Source organism: Pipistrellus hanaki, assembly GCF_964339955.1.
Source record: "Pipistrellus hanaki genome assembly, chromosome: 3".
In the NCBI taxonomy this organism is placed as follows: Eukaryota; Metazoa; Chordata; class Mammalia; order Chiroptera; family Vespertilionidae; genus Pipistrellus; species Pipistrellus hanaki.
The window spans coordinates 177765462-177786175 of NC_140505.1; the positions used below are offsets into that span (position 1 = coordinate 177765462).

Sequence of the window (20714 nt, forward strand, 5' to 3'; positions counted from 1 at the left end):
TCCTCCATAGTGGACTAGCTCTACACACACATATACACACATAACTGTCCTAATGTGACTAGTAAACACCCAAACTCACGCAGGAAAGTGATGCCCAAGGTGAGGCTAGCAGTATGGGACAGAGGGGCAGAGGTGGCCTGATGTCTTCGGGCCTGGTCTCTGAGAGGATTAGCCGCAGGATAGTAGGGTTTGCAAAGGCTAACACAGAGGCCACGGGGCCTGGGGAGAGAGGGCACCAACATGTTGGGGCCACTGGTCCCGAGGTGACCCGTAGCCCAGTCTGAGGCCCGTTGCACAGACAGTGGCTCATGAGCCCCCTCTCTCTGCTCTTGCAGTGGTGGATTTCTGCAAACAGAACAACGGGGGCTGTGCGAAGGTCGCCAGGTGCTCCCAGAAAGGCACCAAGGTCTCCTGCAGCTGTCCGAAGGGCTACAAGGGGGACGGCCGCAGCTGCTTGGAGGTAGACCCCTGTGCGGACGGCCTCAACGGGGGGTGCCATGAGCACGCCACCTGCAGGATGACTGGCCCGGTGAGTCTGTCTCCCCAGGATCAGCTTCTTCTCCCCTCTGCTTCCCACCTCGGTCTACTTCTTGTGAAGTCGGCGAGCCAGGGGCGAGGTGGCATCCTAAGCCAGAAAAGGACCTTTGTGGAAAAACTGGTGAATTCCACAGGAAGTCTGTTGTTTAGTTCATAGTAATGGACCAGCGCTGATTTCTTAGCTTTGACACGTGTCCTATGGTGACATAAAATGTTGACATTTGGGGAAACTGGGTGGAGGGCAGATGGGACTAACTCTCTCTGCTATCTTTGCAACTTTCCTGTACACTTAAAATTATCCAAACTCAAAAGTTTACTAAAACAAAAAGAGTTGGTAGGAGGTGGCAGGAAAGTGCAGGTTTGGACACTCCCTCGAGCCTTTTTATTTACTTATTTTATTTTTTAAACAACAGGCACCAACAGGCCACCTTCTCTTTTTTTCCATATATATATATATATAATTTTTTATTGACTTCAGAGAGGAAAGGAGAGAGATAGAAACATCAAGGATGAAAGAGAATCACTGATTGGCTGCCTCCTACATGCCCCCTATTGGGGATCGAGCCCACAATCCGGGCATATGACCTTGACTGGAATTGAACCTGGGACTCTTTGGTCCAAAGGCCGATGTTCTATCCACTGAGCCAAACCAGGTAGGCCCTCAAGTCTTTTCAGAATGGAACTAGCACCTGGAGCCCTGTTTATCTGGTGGGAAGAGAAGATGGTGGGAGATAATGTCCACGATGGTTATAACGTGAACTCAGAGTCAGACAGCCTTTGAGTCTCAGCTCCTGGACTTACAGTGTACACTGTGTGGCCTGGGGCTGGCTACTTCGCCTCTCTGAGCCTGTTTCCTCATCTGCAAAGTGGGCCTAATAATAATGCAGATCTCATAGGATTGTTGTGGGATCAAATGAGCTCATTCACTCATCCAACAAATGGTCATCAAGCACCTACTATGTGCTGGTGCAGGTGCCAGGGATGTCGCAATAAAGTGCTTGTATTCGAGCAGAGGGAGAGGCGATGCTCAGTGCAGAACTCACGCACAAGACACTCTTGGAGAGCCCCGGGGGTCAGGAAGAATGTGACCCGGCCAGTGCGGCAGGGCATGGGGAGCTGCCTTATTTAGGGGTCAGGGAGGCTCCCCTGAGCTGAGATGCGAAGGACAGCATTTCATCATGATCCTGGACAAACACCACGTGACAGTTACTTCTTTCCCTCTGGACAGGAGAGGCATATATCCTTCTGAACATTTCCTGTGCTGGATGGTGGGCTGCAGAGCGCTAGGGATCCTGGGTCCTAGCCAGGGGGCTTTTTCACCTTTCCGATCTCCCCACAGGGCAGGCAGAAGTGTGAGTGTAAAAGTCATTACGTAGGAGACGGGGTGGACTGTGAGCCGGAGCAGCTGCCCATGGACCGCTGCCTGCAGGACAACGGACAGTGCCACGCCGATGCCAACTGTGCCGACCTCCACTTCCAGGGTCAGTGTGGCGAGGGGCTGCGGGCCCAAAGCACCTGGTCTTCAGGCGTGGGGGGAAGGGGAAGGGGAGTCTGTGCAAGAGGAAAAGAAAAACAATTTAACTTTTAAAAAGTAACCATTTAAAAATAAAAGTAAAAAGTAAACATTTTAATTGCATTAAATTCTACAACTTGCCCTGGCCTGTTTGGCTCAGTGGTTAGAGTGTCAATTCCCCATCAAGAGCACATTCCTCAGTTGCAGGTTCCATCCCCAGGTGTGCCCAGGAGGCAGCCAGTTGACGTGTTTCTCTCCTGTTGATATCTCCTCCTCCTTTCCCCCTCCCTCCTTCCTTCCTTTCCACTCTTTGGAAATCAATAAAAAAAATATCCTCTAGGGAGGATTTTTAAAAACTGGCAAGTTAATGGACCTTTTAAAATACAAATATATATATATAGCCAAACTGCCGGTGCATAGCCCTGAGTGGAGGGGCAAGTAAACTCAGAATTGTACCCTGAGCCTTGAGAATGAGACGGGAGCTCAAAGGTCCTCTACCGTGAATTTTTCTGAGTTGCTTAGCAATCCCTGCAACCCCTAATTGGAAAGGAGCATCATTAAGGGTTTAAATAACCAAGAGGAAGTGGCTGCCAGGAGCAGAGCGATTTCTTTGCAGTCATGTGAATAGTAGCACATGGATTGGCACAGGCTCACCTACTTCCAAGGCTGATGTGGATGGCTTATAATAACCCCACCAGCATAGTAACACTAAGTACAGAGGTGCAGCTGACAGAGCATCTTGAAACCTGATGGAGGAAAGCCATAAAGGGCCCACAAACGAGTTCTGAACCAGGGCAGGGAGGGCTCAGTCTCAGAAAGGGATATAGCCACTGCACCTATGGCCAACAGACGTCTCAGGCGGGTTCGGTTTGCTTTAGTGAGGCAGTTCTTAGCATCTCAATAATAACTACCCATGTAAGACCTGTTATGTACTGTCCTAGTCCATCTGAACTGCTATAACAAAGTACCATAGACAGGTTGGCTCATTAACAACAAGAAATTGATTCCTCCCAGTTCTAGAGGAGGAAGTCCAAGGTCAGAGTGCCAGCCAGCACAGTAGGACCCTCTTCCAGCCTGCAGACGGCCAACTTCTCACAAGGCAGAAAGGACAATGGCGCTCTCTGTGGTCCTTCTCATAAAGTCTCTGCCCATTCATGCGGGCTCCACCCCCATGACCCACTTACCTCCCAAAGGCCCCACCTTCTAATAGCATCACATTGAGGTGAAGATTTCAACACGGGAATTTGAGGAGGACACAAACATTCAGTCCATAACATAAATTAAGCCCTAAAGCCCCATTGGGGGGTCTACTATGTGTCAGATACTGTGAGGGGTGGTTTGTTGACATCACTGTCCATCCTACGACATCATTTGGGCATGCATGAGCTAGAGGGTGCATATAAGCAGGGAAAACACATAGGATAATGACATTGTCTACTTAGGACATTCTAAGTGAGAAATTCAAAAATTTCTAAAATGTTTTTTTAATTTTAAAATTTATAAGAACAGGGGGGGAAAACTAATAAGACAGAAGACAGTAATTTTTCACATGCTGACAATCCAATTGAAATGAGAGAGAAGAATAGAGAAAAATTGAAACCAGAGACTCAGATAGATATAGGTCCACCCATGTTCACAGCAGCATTATTCACAATAGCCAAAAGGTGGAAACAACCCGAATGCCCATGCACAAATGAATGGGCAGACAATATCCTACAGCAGGGATTGTATTCAGCTTTGAAAAGGAATGAAACTCTGATACATGCTACAACATGATCACACCTTGAAAACATGCTACATGAAATAAGCCAGACACAAAAGGACAAATGAGTGATTCCACATACAGAAACTCAGTAGTCTGCCTTCTGCTTTAAACGTTCTTCAGAGTTCTTCGCAGGAAATACTAACCTGGTTGGTTCCTCTCCTTGCCTATCCAGATGCCACCGTTGGGGTGTTCCATCTCCGCTCCCCACTGGGCCAGTATAAGCTGACCTTTGACAAAGCCAAAGAGGCCTGTGCCAATGAAGCCGCAACCATGGCGACCTACAACCAGCTCTCCTATGCTCAGAAGGTGGGTCCCCAGTTGGTGGGTACCATGCCCGCAGGGTCTGCTGGGGAGGAGCTACAGGCTCTTCTTAACATGGGACACTTTGGCTGTTGGATAGGGAGTGCAGGGAGCTGCTGGAGCCATAATAACTATGTGTCACAGCCATTGGGTGTCTACTATGTGTCAGGCACTGTGAGGGGTGGTTCACTGACATTACTGTCCATCCTTACAACATGCCTGGAGGTACAGGTAGGGCCAAGTGAAGTTCTGAGATGTTAAGTAATGTGTGCAGTGACACCTAGCCAGGAAGTGGAAGATCCAGTGGTCAAATGTAGCCCTGACTCCAAAAGGCTGTTCTTGACCATGACATTCAACTGCCCCAGCAGAGGCACAGACTGGGAGTGCATACCTCACAGCTAGGGCCCAGGAAGACACCAATGACCACAAGCCTGGCATCTCCCTGAATCTACCCATTCCTCTGGATTAGCTGGATTTCCCTGTGTCTGAAGGGGCTGAGAAGGGGGTGAATGAGGATGGCCTAGCTCTCAGCCACAGCCAGGTGGGAGGTGGAGCCCTGGCCTTAAAAACCAGAAGCCTGCACATTTGGAAAGGCCAGCCCCTTGGAGTTACCTAGTGATTTCTCAGTGGGAGCAAAAGAGGGGACTGCTACCCGGTATAATATTAGAACTCTTCCTCCAACCTCCATCCCTATCATCTCTCTACCTTCCCTCAGATCTGACAAAGCCTTTGATGCCAGGACCCAGCATCTTGGAGGGTCTGAATTTCTGCTCTCCTGCTTGCTGGTTGTGTGGCCTTGACCAAGCTATTGAAACCTCTGTCCTACTTGGCATGTTTGTATAAGGATTAAAGGTGAAATGGCACAGTGACTGGCCTACAGTAGGAACTCAGCTTTTAAAATTAAGAGCTCTCATCGGCCTGCAGATGGAGGGGTCCCAGATTCTATTCGATTCCAGTCAGGGACATGTACCTTGGTTGTGAGCACATCCCCAGTAGGGTGTGCAGGAGGCAGGTGATTAATATTTCTCTCTCATCGATGTTTATAGTTCTCTATCCCTCTCCCTTCCTCTCTGTAAAATAAAAAATCAATAAAATATATATTAAAGAGCTCTGGAGGAGGCTGCCTGGGTGTGCATCTCAGCTCTGTTATTTGCTGGCTATAGGACTTGGAGCAAGTCACTTAACTCCTCTTTGCCTCCATTTTCTCAGTTATGTGATAGGGAACTTTTTTTAAAATATATCTTTTATTGATTTCAGAGAAGAAGATAGAGGAAGAGAGATAGAAATATCAATGATGAAAGATGATCATTAATTAACTGCTTCCTGATTATCTGCATGCCCCACACTGGGATTCTGCCCATAACCTGGGCACGTGCCCTGACCGGAAACCAAACCATGACTTCCTGGTTCATAGGCCAATGCTCAAGCACTGAACCACACTGGCTGGGAAATATAGGGACATTTTTCAAGTTCTTCTCTCAAAGGGTTGATGTGAGGGTTAAAGGTGTTGATACATGAAAAGCCTTTGCAACAGAACCTAGCCCAGGATAAGCTCTCATTGTGTTATGATGATGATGGTGATGGTGATGGTGGTGGTGATGGTGATGGTGATGGTGATAATTATTATGATGGTGATAGTGGTGATAATGATGGTGATGATGAAGCTGATAACGGTGATGTTGAACATGATAAGGGTGATGATGATGATGATGATGATGATAGTAATGATGGTGGTGATGATCAGTTAGAGTTCTGCCAATCCATAAGCAAAAGAATTTTCACTAGGAGTAAATGGCTAAGAGTAACTCCTTTCTCAAGAGCAGAGAAAAGGAAAATGAGTATAAAGGACTCAGACGCCTACAAGAAAGAGAGGGCACCACTTTTGTCCATACAATGGGACAATCAACAAAAACTTAATGAGCATCTACTATGTCACAAGCAGAGGGGTACAACAGGCAAAATGAGCCATGACCCCTGACTCCCTAGAGTTTACAGTCCGATGGGGGGGATCAGGTATTAGCCAAAGGACTCCACAACAAATATGAAGTTGCAGCTGACCCATAGCCACATCTGTGTCCCTACAGGCCAACTACCACATCTGCTCAGCAGGCTGGCTTGAGAGTGGGCGGGTTGCCTACCCCACAGCTTACGCCTCCCAGAACTGTGGCTCTGGTGTTGTTGGGATAGTGGACTATGGACCGAGAAACAACAAGAGTGAAATGTGGGATGTCTTCTGCTACCGGGTGAAAGGTAATGCTCCCAGCTGCACTTCCGATTCCAGGCCGCACAGCTGGTGAGCCATCCTCGGCCTGGCCAGCCAATCTTCAAGGGTGAGGTTGGCAGCTGAGGTCCCTGCCATGTGCCCCTGCCTTCCAGATGTGAACTGCACCTGCAAGGTGGGCTACGTGGGAGACGGCTTCTCGTGCAGTGGAAATCTCCTGCAGGTCCTGATGTCCTTCCCTTCGCTCACAAACTTCCTGATGGTAGGTACCGTGTCTGCTCGTTTTCACTCAGAGAAGGAGGGGTTGCCTCAAAGCAGAAGGCAAAGGCTCACAGGCATGGTTAGGAGCACGGGCACTGGACCACATTGCCTGAATTTGAAGCTTGGCTTTGCCACTTGTTGCATCATCTTAAAGTTACTTTCTTCTCTGGGCCTCAGTTTTCTCGTCTGTATAATGGAGATAATGATAGCACCAACTTCATAAGATCATTGCGATAATTAAATGAGTTCATATTTGTAAAGCACTTAGACCTGAGGCCATCACAAGGAAAGACATGCTGTCTTGGTGTAAGCTGGTATTACTATCTCTGTGTGCATCTGGAGCCATCTTGAGTCTGATCTTCAGGGACAGGATGGGACATAGTGAACTAAGCCTGCCTGGTGACCACACAGTGAGCCAAACCATCCACATGGTGTCAACTTTTGTATTTTGCACTACACTTCAAGTCATTTCAGTAGTCCACATGTTATGTCCAATGAAGAGAAACCCCCCATTGGAGAAGGGTTTAAGGTTGACTGATCAAAAATCTGAGCTAATAATAATAATAACAGCAATACCAAGAAAACAAATATTCCCTGAGAATTAACTCTGCACTGAGCCCTTTCACTAATTGTGCAGAATGTAAGCTCTGTGAGGGGAAGGATTTTTCTCTGCTTTGTGGCTTGCATGGAGCAGGTGCTCAATTAAGTCCTTGTTAGAATAAATCTTGATGCAACTTTATGAGCTTACTTCTGCTATTATTCCCACTCTGTAGACAAATAAACTGAGGATGAGCAAGGTCATGGACACAACCAAAAAGAGTAGACTATGCATAAATATGGGGCTTGCAGAATCAGGGCAGAAGTTAAACCAAGGACCCCTACCTAAATGGTGAATCTTTGTCCACAGACCAGCGGTATCTATCTAAACATCAGGGTTACCGTAAGTATTCTGAGATAATCACCCAGTCCAACATTCCTGCTGTCTGGGAGCTTGGCTCGTGACCGCATTACAGAGAAAAGACAGTGTCAACATAAAACCCAATGGCTATGTGTTCTACAGCAACCTAATTTCTCTGGCAGTAGTAGTCCTGTCTGCACAGTGGCTAAATTGAACTGGGTAGTGTGATTGCTCATAATTTGTTCAGTGACTATTTATTGAGCACTTACTATGTGCTTGAGCGATATTAGTAAAGAAAATGTACAAACATAATAAACAAACAGAGTACACAAGTAAATCCTGTTGACTGCTAGAAGGTGATATAGGGGAGGGAAGTAGAGCAGGAAGGTGGGGTGGAGAGGGGAACCACAGGGTTTCCATTTTGCATAGAGAGATGAGGGAAGGCCTTAGAGAGAAGGTGACATCTGAGACATGCAGATTTGGGAGAGACCGTTCCATGAAGAAGGAACTGCTAGGCATGGGATGATATGCCAGGCAGGTTGGAGCAGCAGAAAAGCCCATGTGGCTGGAGCAGAGTGAGCTACCGGAGGCTGGGTATGGGGTCCGAGGAGCCACAGTGTCCAGGTTTGGCCTTCATGGGTCATTGCAAGGACTTGGACTTTTCCTCTGAGTGAAGTGGGGGCCATTGCAGGGTTTTGACCACAGAAGACTCAAGATTTGATTAACGCTTCAAAGGACTGTGCAGTCGGCCACGTTGAGAATGGCCACTGGTGTGGCCGTGGTTTAGAACCACAGCATTTACTGAAGAAAAGGAAAGTGCTCCTGAAACTCTGCCAAGCTGTAGGCAGACCAGCAAGCAGCAGCCTGAGTTGGGCTCACATCGGGAATATTCCCAGGTCCTCTCCTTCTGATCACTCCCTTCTCCTCCCCAGGAGGTGCTGGCCTACTCCAACAGCTCAGCCAGAGGCCGGGCATTCCTGAACCACCTGACTGACCTGGCGATCCGTGGCACCCTCTTCGTGCCACAGAACAGCGGGCTGGGAGGAAACGAGGTGAGTGGGGTCCCTGGTGTCTGTGCTGTAGACTTAATTCTTCTAGCCAGTATCAGTTCTCCAACCACATGATAGAGCCCGGCACAGATGACCCCAAAACTCGGTAGCTACACATTTATTCAGCTCTCACATCTGTAAATCAACTGGCAGACCTGGTCTTGGCGAGGCCTGCTCACATGTCTGAGATGGGCTGGCTGGTGGAGGATCTAGGCTGGCGGTGTGTGGCTCAGCTGCTCGGGCTCTCACCCTCCAGCTGGCTAGCCCAGGCATGCTTTTCTGGAGACAGCAGGACATGGTGAGAGCAAGTCTGGTCCTGTGAGCACTTTGCAAGCCCCAGTCTGATCCCTTTGCTAACATGCCACTGGCCTAGTTAAATCATACAGCTGAGCCCAAAGTCAGGATGGAAGGCCCTTATTTGTTATAAATATATAACAAAGAGCAAGGATACAGGGAGGGGTGAAGAACCAGGACCACCTATGCAACCAACCCACCACACTAAAATAAGGTGACCAGGCGTCCCGCTTTTGGTGGGACAGTCCCACCAAAAGCGGGACGTCTGGTCACCTTACCTTACACTAAAGGTCACCACCCCATGACACACAGAGGGACTGGCAATATTCATTCAGCCCTCCCCCAGTTGGCTGTCGGGGAGGCTCTGACAGTCCCAGGGCTGAGTGGGACAACACCTCTGCCCACTCAAGACCCACTATTCCCAGGATGCCACAGGGAAGCTCCACTTAGATTGCAAAAGATGGCTCTCCATGCCACATCCTCGCTAGAAGGCAACCTCTGGCAGAGCCCAGGCGACCAAAGCCTGTGAAGAATGACTTTTCCTGATCACCATGTGAGGCAGAAAAGCCAAGGCCATGGGTAGTGATATTTTTTTCTGTGTCATTATCATTCAAAGGAAAAAATATTGCTTGGCCTTGTAATACCATTCTTGCATTCCTCCTTTCTCTCAGACCCTGTCTGGGCGGGACATCGAGCACCACTTCGCCAATGTCAGCATGCTTTTTTACAATGACCTTGTCAACGGTACCCTCCTGCGGACAAGGCTGGGAAGCCAGCTGCTCATCACCTCAAGCCAGGACCAGCAGCAACCGGTATGAAAAGTCTTCTGGGCTTATTAGAAGAACTGGAGATAATGCATGCAAAGCTCCTAGCATACAGTATGTGCTTCGTAGATGGCAACTATCCTAATGTGAAAGTACACCCTAAATCTGCAACGAGGGGGTGGTATTAGCTACACACCATAGCACACCACACTGAATGGTCAGCTAGCCCTACCCCTTGGGAAATAAGCCATTAGTGACCACCAGCCTCAGAAGCAGGTAATGAGAAACTAGTAAATGAAACCACTTTAAATTCTGTCTGATCATCACCTTTGTTTCTGGCAGATTGTCAGCCTATCCCAGGCCTTAAAGTCAAATGAAGTCCTTAAAGTCAAATGAGAGCCTACTATGAAAACTACTTCTGCCACTTGCTAGCTGTAGGAACTTAGACAAGTCATCCAACTTCTCTGTGTCCCAATCTCCTCATATGAAAAATGGGGATGATGGGATGTGTTGGTGGTGGTGATGGTGATGGTGATATTATTTTGTCAATGGTGATCATGGTGATGGTGCTGAAGTGATGGTATTGATGTTGATGATGGTGGTGGTAGTGATAATATTAATGGTGATGGTGATGGTAATGGTGATGATGATGATGGTGGTGGTGGTGATGATGGTGGTGGTGGTTGTGATGATGGTGGTGGTAATGTGATGGTGGTGATGATATTAATGGTGCTGGTGATGGTAATGTTGATGATGGTGATGGTGGTGGTGGTGGTAGTGATAATGGTGGTAGAGGTGATGGTGGTGGTGGTGATGGTGGTAGTGATGGTCCTGATATTAGAAGTGGTGGTGCTGGTGGTGATGGTAATGATGACCAGGATACCCATGATGTCAAATCATAGGCTTTTATGGGGATTCAGTGATTCAAGGCTTTTGATGTGTGAGAGTAGTGCCTGACATGTAGCAAATGTTAAATAAGTATGATTTTTAATTGTTACCTAATAAAAGATTTCTGTTATCTAAGGTCAGTAGTTTAGACCAGTGCTTCTCACATTTTAACAGGCGTTTAAACTACTTGCAGGTTTATTAAAATGCAGGGTGTAATCCAACAGGTAGAGTATGGGCCTCAGCTTCTGCATTTCCAGTGAATTCTAGAGTGATTGCCCACACCACAAGCCAGGGGATCACACTTTGATCAGCAAGGGATAAGATGACTTAAACATTACTTCTCCACAGTGTGGTCTGATGCTCAGAGCAATGGAAATGGAGACCAGAGGCATGCGGTTTACCACTTACTAGCTGGGTGATCTTGGACAAACCATTTTCCTCCTGCACCCCTCACCTGTCAGACAAGTGGGCTGGATAGGTGACCCCTCAGGTTCTCTCCAGCTCTTGATCAAGTTGTTTGCACAAGAGCAGCTCATTGTTCTGGGCTGGCCAGGTGGTGAGCGGAGTCCTGTGTGGCCTATTGATGAAGATACGCCTGAAACTTAGGCTCCCAGATCTCGGGCAAAATGAACAACTTCCTTCCATAGATGGACCACCATGTGAGGAGAACCAGTCAGGTGACCATCGGTCTCCATCAGCCCTCTTCTCATTTCCCTAGGAGACCAGGTTTGTCGATGGAAGAGCCATTCTGCAGTGGGACATCTTTGCCTCCAATGGGATCATTCATGTCATTTCCAGGCCTTTAAAAGCACCTCCTGCCCCAGTGGTGAGTATCCAGGGTTCGTGGAGAGGGTCCAGGAGAAGTCCAGTGTCCACACATCCACCTCCCCCAATCATGGCAGCTGGCCCCAGGGATGCCTGGCCCTCATTTATCCCACCCCCACTCCTGCGCATTAGAAACACGCCTGTCACCATTAATATTTGTTGAATGAAAGGGACAGGATGGGCCAATGGAGAAACTACTGGGAGGAGAGTGACAAATCCTAAGCCCCTCTACTCTATAACTGTGTGACCTTGGACAAGCCCCAGAACACATCTGTACCCCATTTTTCTTACCTGCAAAATGGGGGTTATAACGCCTTTCTCCCTGAGTTCTTGGGAGGACTATGAGTTCATGTAAAATAATGAGGCTAGCCCCTGACACATAGTACAATTATGCGACAGTCTGGTGGTTGGTGTTAGTATCCTAACTTTGTTCAAAGGTGTGAGGGAGGATGAGCACAGCCGGATGCTAGGAAGTTCCATAGCACAGCAATTCAGTGCATGAGCTCCAAATCCCAGCTCTACTGTTACCAGTGGAAGTGGAGTTCTTGGGGCCCCGAGGAAAAGAACTCCTGGAGCCCCTTTGGAATGATAGGGCTTCATGGAAAGCTTTATTTTTTTTAATATATATATTTTATTGATTTTCTACAGAGAGGAAGGAAGAGGGATAGAGAGCTAGAAATGTCGATGAGAGAAAAACATCGACCAGCTGCCTCCTGCACACCCCCTACTGGGGATGTGCCCGTAACCAATGTATCTATAATACATGCCCTTGACCGGAATCGAACCTGGGACCTTTCAGTCCGCAGACTGACGCTCTATCCACTGAGCCAAACTGGTTTCAGCATGGAAAGCTTTATTGATGATGTCAACTTAAGGGGGTTCCCCTCCATGGTCCCATCTCTGTCCATCTCACTGTGGACAGAAGTCCAATGTTGCCTTCACCAGGTCCCTAGTTTCTGCCTCATATTGAAGTACAGTGCAATCCAGCCTCTTGCTGTGGAGTCGGCAGGACCATGGGCCATGTGGCTGCTATGGCCGTGTGGCTATGGAGAGAGAACAGGCAAACTCAGGTCACAGAGCCAGAGAAAACAAGAGGCAGCGAACTCTTTGGGGGTTTTAACCAGGCGTTTCTACAAACTAACCAATTAACTCACCGTGATGATGTGCAGTTCTGATGGGGTCCGCCCCCTAGCCTATCCTTTGTTCCCCAGGCTAGACTGACAGGCAGGCACCTCCCCTGTGCAGGTGCCTATCTCCCCTTTTCCCCCCAACAATCCAGGACCGGATGGGGAAGGGAGAGCGTTAAGTCTCCTTGGAGGAACAATGCTATGTGAAGCTATAGCTTCCTGGTGAAGCATCCCAGGTGACCATGCTTATCATGTCTGACTTTCTTTTGCTTTCTTTTATTAATAAACTAGTGCCTGGTACATGAAATTCCTGCATGGGGGTGGGAGTCCCTCAGCCCAGCTTGCACCCTCTCCAATCTGGGACCCCTCAGGGAATGTCCAACTGCCAATTTAAGGCCAGATCCAGCCTGCTCACCCCCAACTGCCCCCACCCCCCTGTTGGCCTGCTTGTCCCCAACTTCCCCCCCTTGCTGGCTTGCTCACCACCAAATGCCCCCCCTGCTGGCTTGCTCACCCCCAACTGGCCCCCCCCCTGCCAGCCTGCTTACCCCCAGCTGCCCACCCCCCCAGGCCTGATCAACCCTACCACCTCTGCCTCAGCCCCACCACCATGGCTTTGTCCGAAAGGACATCCAGAAGGTCTCTTGGAAGGTTTCCCAGTCTAATTAGCATATTACCCTTTTATTAGTATAGACTAGCTAATTACAAAGAGAACACTACCACTCATTGGCTGTATGATATTAGGAGCAAGTGCTTAACCTCTCTGTGCCTCAATTCCCCTAGTAAACATGGAAACAAGGCCCTAGCTGGTTTGGCTCAGTGAATAGAGCATCAGCCCTCGAACTGAAGGGTCCCAGATTTTATTCTGATCAAGGACACGTACCTCAGTTGCAGGTTCGATCCCCAGCTCTGGTGAGGGCACGTATGGGAAACAAACAATCAATGTGTCTCTCTCACATGGATGTTTCTCTCTCTATCTCACCCTCTCTTCCTCTCTCTCTAAAAATCAATGGAAAGAATATCCTCAGGTGAGGAGTAACAAAAAAATAAATAAATATGTTATTTTAAAAAATGGAAACAAGAATGATTATCCCTGTTTCTCTGGGCTACTATACGTTTAAATGGGTTATCTCACGTAAAGGACTTAGAACAGACTCTGGCAGCACTAAGGGCAGTTACGTGTTAACCATTTTATCACTAATTCTATTCCAACTTTCTCCAAGACGCTCTGGCCAGCAGGAATGGGATGGGCTCCAGAACACGCCTCTTTGGGGAAGACACCAGGTTTCATACCGACCCCTCCCCTTTCTGTGTGCAGACCGCAGCCCACACTGGCCTGGGAACAGGGATATTCTTTGCTGTCAGCCTGGTCCTCGGAGCCATCGCTTTGGCTGCATATTCTTACTTCCGACTGAACCGGAGAACTATTGGCTTCCAGCATTTCGAGGTAAGAATGAGAAAAACAGGAACACGGGGATGGAGGTCCCCTCTGCAGCCCAGCCCCTGGCTCTGGGCTCCTTCAGCTCACTGGCTGCTTCCCAGAGCTCCCAGCAGGTGGGTGATTGGCACACACTTCCCCCTGCCAGGCTGGGTGTCTGCCCCTAAGAGCAGCAGCAGCAGGAGCTCCCAGTCCTTCTTCCTGGCTGAGACGGGTTTGGTGAGAGGGCGATGGGCTGCCAATAGCACAGACACTTCGAGCTTCAAGCCAGGGGTCTGGAGTGGAGGCAAATTCACCAGGCCCAGGAGGCACGCTCCCCTGGGAGGGTTCACGGGACAGGCACCCGCCAGGCTTGGCGTGGGCTTCAAGACTGAGTCTGCGCGGGGCGACAGGGCTGGTGACCCAGATGGTGGGGCCTCTTACTGCAGCCAGTGAAACACACTGCACCCTACTTTTTAAAATATATTTTTAGCCCAGCCGGCGTAGCTCAGTGGTTGAGCATCAGCCCATTAACCGGAAGGTCACAGTTCAATTCCCTGTCTGGGCACATGTCCCAGATTGTGGGCTCTACCCTACTGGGGGGTGTATAGGAAGCAGCAGATCAAGGATTCTCTCTTGTTGTTGATGTTTCTCTCTCTTCCTCTCCCTTCCTCTCTGAAATCAATAAAAATGTATTTAAATACATATATATGTATGTCTGGGAATCAGACTGTGATCTCCTGGTTCATGAGTCGACACTCAACCACTGAGCCACATTTCACCCTATTTTAGCTTGTCAGCGGATCCTGGCTGACCTTGGGGTGACCCTGGGGACTGGGTTCCGCAGCAGCCCAGCAGCAGAGCACCCTCCCTTCTGAGCTTCCTACCCCCCTGGCCTGTCCTCCCCTCCCCCACCGTCTCCTCCAGACATGCCAGGTGAAGCCTCGGGCGTCCCCGGGCAGTGCACTTCCTCCAGCACAGGGGTCTTCAAACTACGGCCCGCGGGCCACATGCAGCCCCCAGGGGAGTCTGATCCTGCCCGCCAGGTTTTTTGGGCAGTGAGCACAGCCAAGGTGTTTCAGTAGGAATTAGTAGTTCATATAGTCCGGCCCTCCAGCTTTCTGAGGGACCGTGATCTGGCCCCCACTTTAAAAAGTTTGAGGACCCCTGTGATCGCCTGCCTCTGTATGAGCTCCGGGGGCAAAGTTCAAAAACATCATATTTAGCACAAGTGCACACGCTGTGGGAATCCTTTTGAATTCAGTTCAAGGGCAGACAGTACCACTCCAGGGTGATGGAGATCAGGACATAAGTTATGCTGGGGGGATTTCATACTGAGGGTATGGGGGAAGGGGGGCGAGAGGCTGAGAGCACTTTCTGGGGGGATGGAAATGCCCTATATGCTGATTTGGGGGTGGTCCCACCTCGATGGGCATATTAAGAAGTCTGTGAACTGCACACTTAGGATTGGTGCGTGTTACCGTGTGTGCACCAGATGTCTGTGAAAACACCGTTAACAGGAAAAGGCCCGCAGGCGGAGGTGGGGGCGGGGCTTGCCTTACCTGCCAGGGAGGAGGCGCTCTGGCCCCGGGACATCTGCCTCTCAGCCTGGGACTGGTCTTTCCGGGCAGTGTGAAGAGGACTTCGATGTCACAGCCCTTGGCAAGCAGCTGCCTGAGAATATCTCGAACCCCATGTACGAGAGCGCCACCTCGGCTCCCCCAGAACCTTCCTACGACCCCTTCCTGGTGAGTTGGCATGATTTCTCCAGGAACAGGTTCCCCTCGGGGGCAGGGGGAGGGTGTCTCTCAGCAAGTCTCAGGGGAACGCTTCCTCCCGAGAAAAGCTAGCCTCCACAGCACATCTGGGGCAGCTGGCCTAAAAGCCGGCCTCGGGGACGGAGGGGAGCCGAGCGGTGGTCAGTGTCCCTGGGGGCCTCTGGGTGGATTGCAGAAGCCCTAACAGTTAGAAGTAGGGAGGACCAAAGTTGGCACACACCAGCCTCACCATCAGGTGACAAGGGGAAGAAACGGGCTAGTTCTGCCACACACGTTTCTGAGGTTGCTGCTGCAACATAAGATATAAAACCCAACCTTTCGGACCTCATGGACCACGGGTTAGTGACCACTGCTTTAAAGCCTTTAAAAGATATAAGTGTATGTTGTTGTCCGAGATTGTTCTACCTGTTGTCAGAGCTGCTTCTGGCTTGTGGGGCTTCGTTCCTTCGACGAGGCCCTTTGTATTTAGGGGAGCTTGCTCTGCTCTGGGTTTCCATTTGTGTCTAGAGTTGGTGATCCTTGACCTCACTGGGGCCTCCACTAATCCCTTCCCAGGGAGACCCCCATGGCAGGGACCCCACACACACTGAAGGTGGAAGGTACACCCTCCCTGTATTACCAGGTCTGGATTGAGAAACTGGGATAGCACTTAATTCCTCCTTTTATCTATATATATAAAAACCTAAGAAGCCATTCAGTCATTCAACCATTCAACTGTTGGACTGGTAGCTATGACACGCACTGACCATCAGGGGGCAGACGCTCAACACACAGGCATGGAAACACGGAACAAACTGATGAATCTTAGAAGGAAGATGGGAAGAGATTAACCATAGATCTGATAAGCCTACTAGAGGCCCAATGCACAGATTTATGCACTGGTGGGGTCCCTTGGCATGGCCTGCAGGGATGGTGCCAAATCCACCCACCAGGCCTCTGGCATCCCCCGAGGGGTCCCAGATTTCGAGGGCACAGGCCAGGACCAGGGACCCCACCAGTGCACAAATCCAGGCACCAGGCCTCTAGTATAAAGAAAAACTGCCAGCTGCCTGCTGAATGAATGGCCTTTTGTACCTCTGCAGTCTGAGCTGATGGCCTTACTGGTATTTCAAGGGAAATACTTGAATCTTGGCTTGTGTGGGTCTAGAACCCTCCTGCAATCATAACGAAAGCCAGCTGCTGTCATTGTGTCGTGCGTGGACATATGCTGTCCCTTCTCCCAAGACTATCTATATTATGATGGTTGTTGAATTTTTGTAACTTGCACTGAAACATTGCAAAAATATTTCATTGTACCATTTGAAGCTTGTACAGTGCAGCAGATGTTCTTCTCCTGCAGTGAGCCCAATGTAAACGCCATGTGGTCCTGGGTGCCTGTGGCAGCAGATGGACTGTAGTTGCGATGGATTGAAAAATATCCTGAGAGAGAACCATTAATCAGCTGCCTCCTGCACACCCCTACTGGGGATGGTGTCGGCACCTCGGGCACGTGCCCTGACTAGGAATGGAACCATGGCCTCCCGTTCCATAGGTGGACACCCAACCATTGAGCCACACTGGCCAAGCCTTATTTTGTTTTTTAATCAAACGCATGTAAGGGCTTCTAGTCCAAACTGCAAGGGTAACAGCCAGATTGCATTTATTAATATTTTATCTCTGCAAGCATTATGTTGAAGTCAACATTTTTAAATAAAAGCAGAGGGAAAAAGTAACCAATCCTGTTCATCGTGCTCCATGCCTTCTCAGCTGAGGGCTCACTCAGCACTGTGCCGGAGATGCACCTGAGGCAGGTGAGCGCATCCCTGAAACAGGATTCAGCTAAAGTTCCAGTGTTTCCCAAACTTCTGTCATGATGAGAATCACCTGGTGGAGTTGTTAAAACACAGATTCCTGAATCCCAACTAAGAAGTGCTAAACTAGAATTTTTGGGAACATATAGGTAAAATTGTATACTTAACTAGTGCTCTAAGACAGATTTTATATACAGAGCACTAAGTTAGGTATGCAATTTTACCTATATGTTCCCAAAAATTCTAGTTTAGCACTTCTTAGTTGGGATTCAGGAATCTGTGTTTTAACAACTCCACCAGGTGATTCTCATCATGAGAGAAGTTTGGGAAACACTGAGCTAAACCATCTCATCAGGCCGGGGGGTGCACAAAAACATCTAGACATCTAGTTCCAGGGATCCGAAGCCGAGGGTGCCATCCCAAATGTGTCGTGCTGGAATCTCATGCCTTTTCTATTGGTTGGGGAGAGGGTGACCTATTGAATACCTGTAGCCAACCATACACCTTGAACATATCCATTTTGCTAATTAACAATTTTTGAATGCTGATTGGGGCTAGAGAGAGCAATAAGCTGTGGCTGGCTATCTCCTGAGAATGGCTTCTGATGGACTCTCTCAGATGACATCTTTTTGTCGTCGTTATTAATCCTCACCCGGGGATATTTTTTCCATTGATTTTTAGAGAAAGTGGAAGGGTAGAGATTGAGAGAGGCAACATTGATTGGTTGCCTCCCTCAGATGCTCTGACCAGGTTCTGAATCGAGCCTACAACTGAGTGATGTGCCCTTGACCAGAATGGAACCTTCGGCCCTTCAGCCTGCAGGCTGGTGCTCTAACCACTGGACTAAATTGGCCAGAGCTCAGGCGATGAATTTTCCATCTAAAAGGACTTTTATGGTCATCGTATGAATAGCCACCATCTGTGGGGTGCTTATACCTTCCTTCACGTGGCGGCTGATTTAATCCTCACACCTGTCAGGACTCTTTATAGACGAGGAAAACTACCGCAGAACTTAAATGATTTGTCCAGGGCACACAAAGCTTCAAACAGCAGCGACGATCCCCAGAGTGGGGCCCTAACCACCACACATCCTGCCTCCCAGCGTGAGACAGGAGACGGCCACGTGCGTCCACAGGGAACCTGGGGAAGAACCGTAGTTCAGGCTGCAGGGGAGGGAACAGTTTTCAGCAACCCTCTCAGGTTCCCTGTCTGGTCTGACAAACCCACAAAGGCGAGTTCACAAGAGAGAAAAGCACATACATGGTATTGAATGTTTACATGTCCACGGGAGGCTTCACGGGGGAATGAAGACTGAAGAAGAGCCTCGCCGGAAGCTCTTATTTAGACAAAGAAACGATACTCTTGTGAAGAATTGTCGAGACAGAGGTCTGGGCTGGGGGGTAAACGGTGAAGAAGTAAGTGGGGCGATAAGGTCAGTTTAACCGGTTTGTACAGGTTTCCTGGCTCCAGATGCCTCATCTCTGCTGATGAGTGTCTTCCTTCCTCCTGCTACACGAAGGGACCTTCACCTCGGGTTGTATGACCTGTTTCAGGGGAGATGGGAAGGAAGAGCAGGGCAGAGTGACCTTCCTGCTTCTGCTGTGTGTTTTTTTGTAGGATTTTTTTATTCCTTCAGCTTCAGATATATAATATGCCAACGTGTCATATTTTGGGGGTAGTGTGTCCTGAATCCCCATCTACACCCCAGACCAGTGGCCGAAAGAAACTCTCACTCTGGAGAGGTTCTGTAAACGGCAGGTGCTGGGCTCACAGACCACTTCTCTTCCAGGACTCCGAGGACCAGCTGCTGGAGGGCAGTGACCCCCTGGGGGCGCTGTGAGGGCCAGACCCGCTGCAGCCACCTGGGCCTCCAGCCTCCTCACAACGGCTGCGAACTGTGAATCCTCGGCCCCAGCTGCCTCTGGGGGACATAAGGTCCTTGACCAGCTGGAAGTATGTCTGAAGCACGCAAGTCTTACCTCATCCCCTTGGTTCATCTGGGGGGTTCTTTTGTTTCTGTGGGTGAGGAACGATGTGAACTCCACCCATCAGCTCAGGGGACTTCCCCCACCCCTGACCTTTGGCTGTCCTTCCTGCGTGTCACCGTTAGTACTTCGATGGCACTTCCTACAGCCTACCCAACTCGACAGTAACTGTGACCTCCTCTTATTTTCCTACTCAATTGTAAGCTCCCACAGGCAGGCACTCGCCTCCTTCGCCTTGTATCTGAGCACTTAGCACAGTGTCTGGAACATGAAAGGGGCTCCATAAATGTTTATGGGACAGAAATAAAGTCAGTGGAACCATCTAGTGTTCTGAGAACCAAAACTACTGTTTGCCACAGAAGGGGTCAAGCTTTAAGGGTAGAATCCACTTATGAGACCTAACTAGGGTCTGTTCAGTAGCCAACATCCGCCTAGAATTATTTCTTAATGCTGTCTTGTTTGTGTGTGTATATTAAGAAGACATGATAACCACAATTAAACATCACTTCTCAATCACTAGGATGGCTATCACCCAACAGGCTGATAATAGCAAGTGGTGGTGAGGATGTGGAGAGATTAGAACCCTCATACATTGCTGCTGGGATTGCAAAATGGTGCAGCCACAGTGGACAAGCTTGGCAGATCCTCAAAAAGTTAAACACTGAGTTGCCATAAGAACCAGAAACTTCACTCCAGGCATATACCCAAGAGAGATGTAAACATGTCCACACAAAAGCATACATGTGCATGTTCAGAGAACATTATTCATAACTAGAGGCCCGATGCACGAAGATTCATGCAAGACTAAGCCCTCCTTCCCCTGGCTGCTAGCACTGGCTTCCTCCGGCACCTGAGACCCAGGCCTTCGCTCTGGCTGCTGCCTTCACTCTGGCCCTGCTGCCCTCCTGTAACTCCCTCTACACCCACCCCCCCACACACACACACACCCCTCCTCATAGCAGGTGTCCCACCCTGCCCCGGCTGCTCAGAGGCCCAGTGATGTGGGGCAAAGTTATGTGAGCTGTGAAGGCAACAGAGAGGAAAGCCTGAGATCTCGACCCAGCCTTTCATTGCTCTGTCCCTGAAGAGGTTCAAACACTCAGCCAGTGCTAATCAGGGACGATTTGGAAATGTGTGGTGGGTGGGTTGGAGGGTGTCTGGTTGTCATAGTAGAGGGGGGCACTTCTAGCCTTTAGAGTGCCCTCCATGGTGACAACACAAGCATCCTGGCCCGGCTGCCAACGTCTTTGTTGCATCAATTTGCATATTCCCTCCTTATTGGCTGTGGGCACCACCATCTTT

At 49.3% G+C, this 20714-nt stretch overlaps 1 protein-coding gene across 8 annotated transcripts in view; it reads left to right on the forward strand.

Annotated features, from left to right (window-relative positions):
- Positions 1-19735, forward strand: part of STAB2 (stabilin 2) — a 117619-nt gene extending 97884 nt beyond the window's left edge. For all 8 annotated transcript variants that reach the window (XM_084880100.1, XM_084880102.1, XM_084880101.1 and 5 more), the window contains 11 exons: positions 336-529; positions 1877-2018; positions 3988-4121; positions 6200-6365; positions 6492-6598; positions 8428-8547; positions 9510-9650; positions 11209-11316; positions 13761-13889; positions 15491-15607; positions 19217-19735. In XM_084880100.1, coding sequence (XP_084736226.1) covers positions 336-529; positions 1877-2018; positions 3988-4121; positions 6200-6365; positions 6492-6598; positions 8428-8547; positions 9510-9650; positions 11209-11316; positions 13761-13889; positions 15491-15607; positions 19217-19267 — 1409 coding nt within the window. In that variant the 3' untranslated portion in view covers positions 19268-19735. The remainder of the gene's footprint in view (positions 1-335; positions 530-1876; positions 2019-3987; positions 4122-6199; positions 6366-6491; positions 6599-8427; positions 8548-9509; positions 9651-11208; positions 11317-13760; positions 13890-15490; positions 15608-19216) is intronic.
- Positions 19736-20714: the final 979 nt, after the last annotated feature.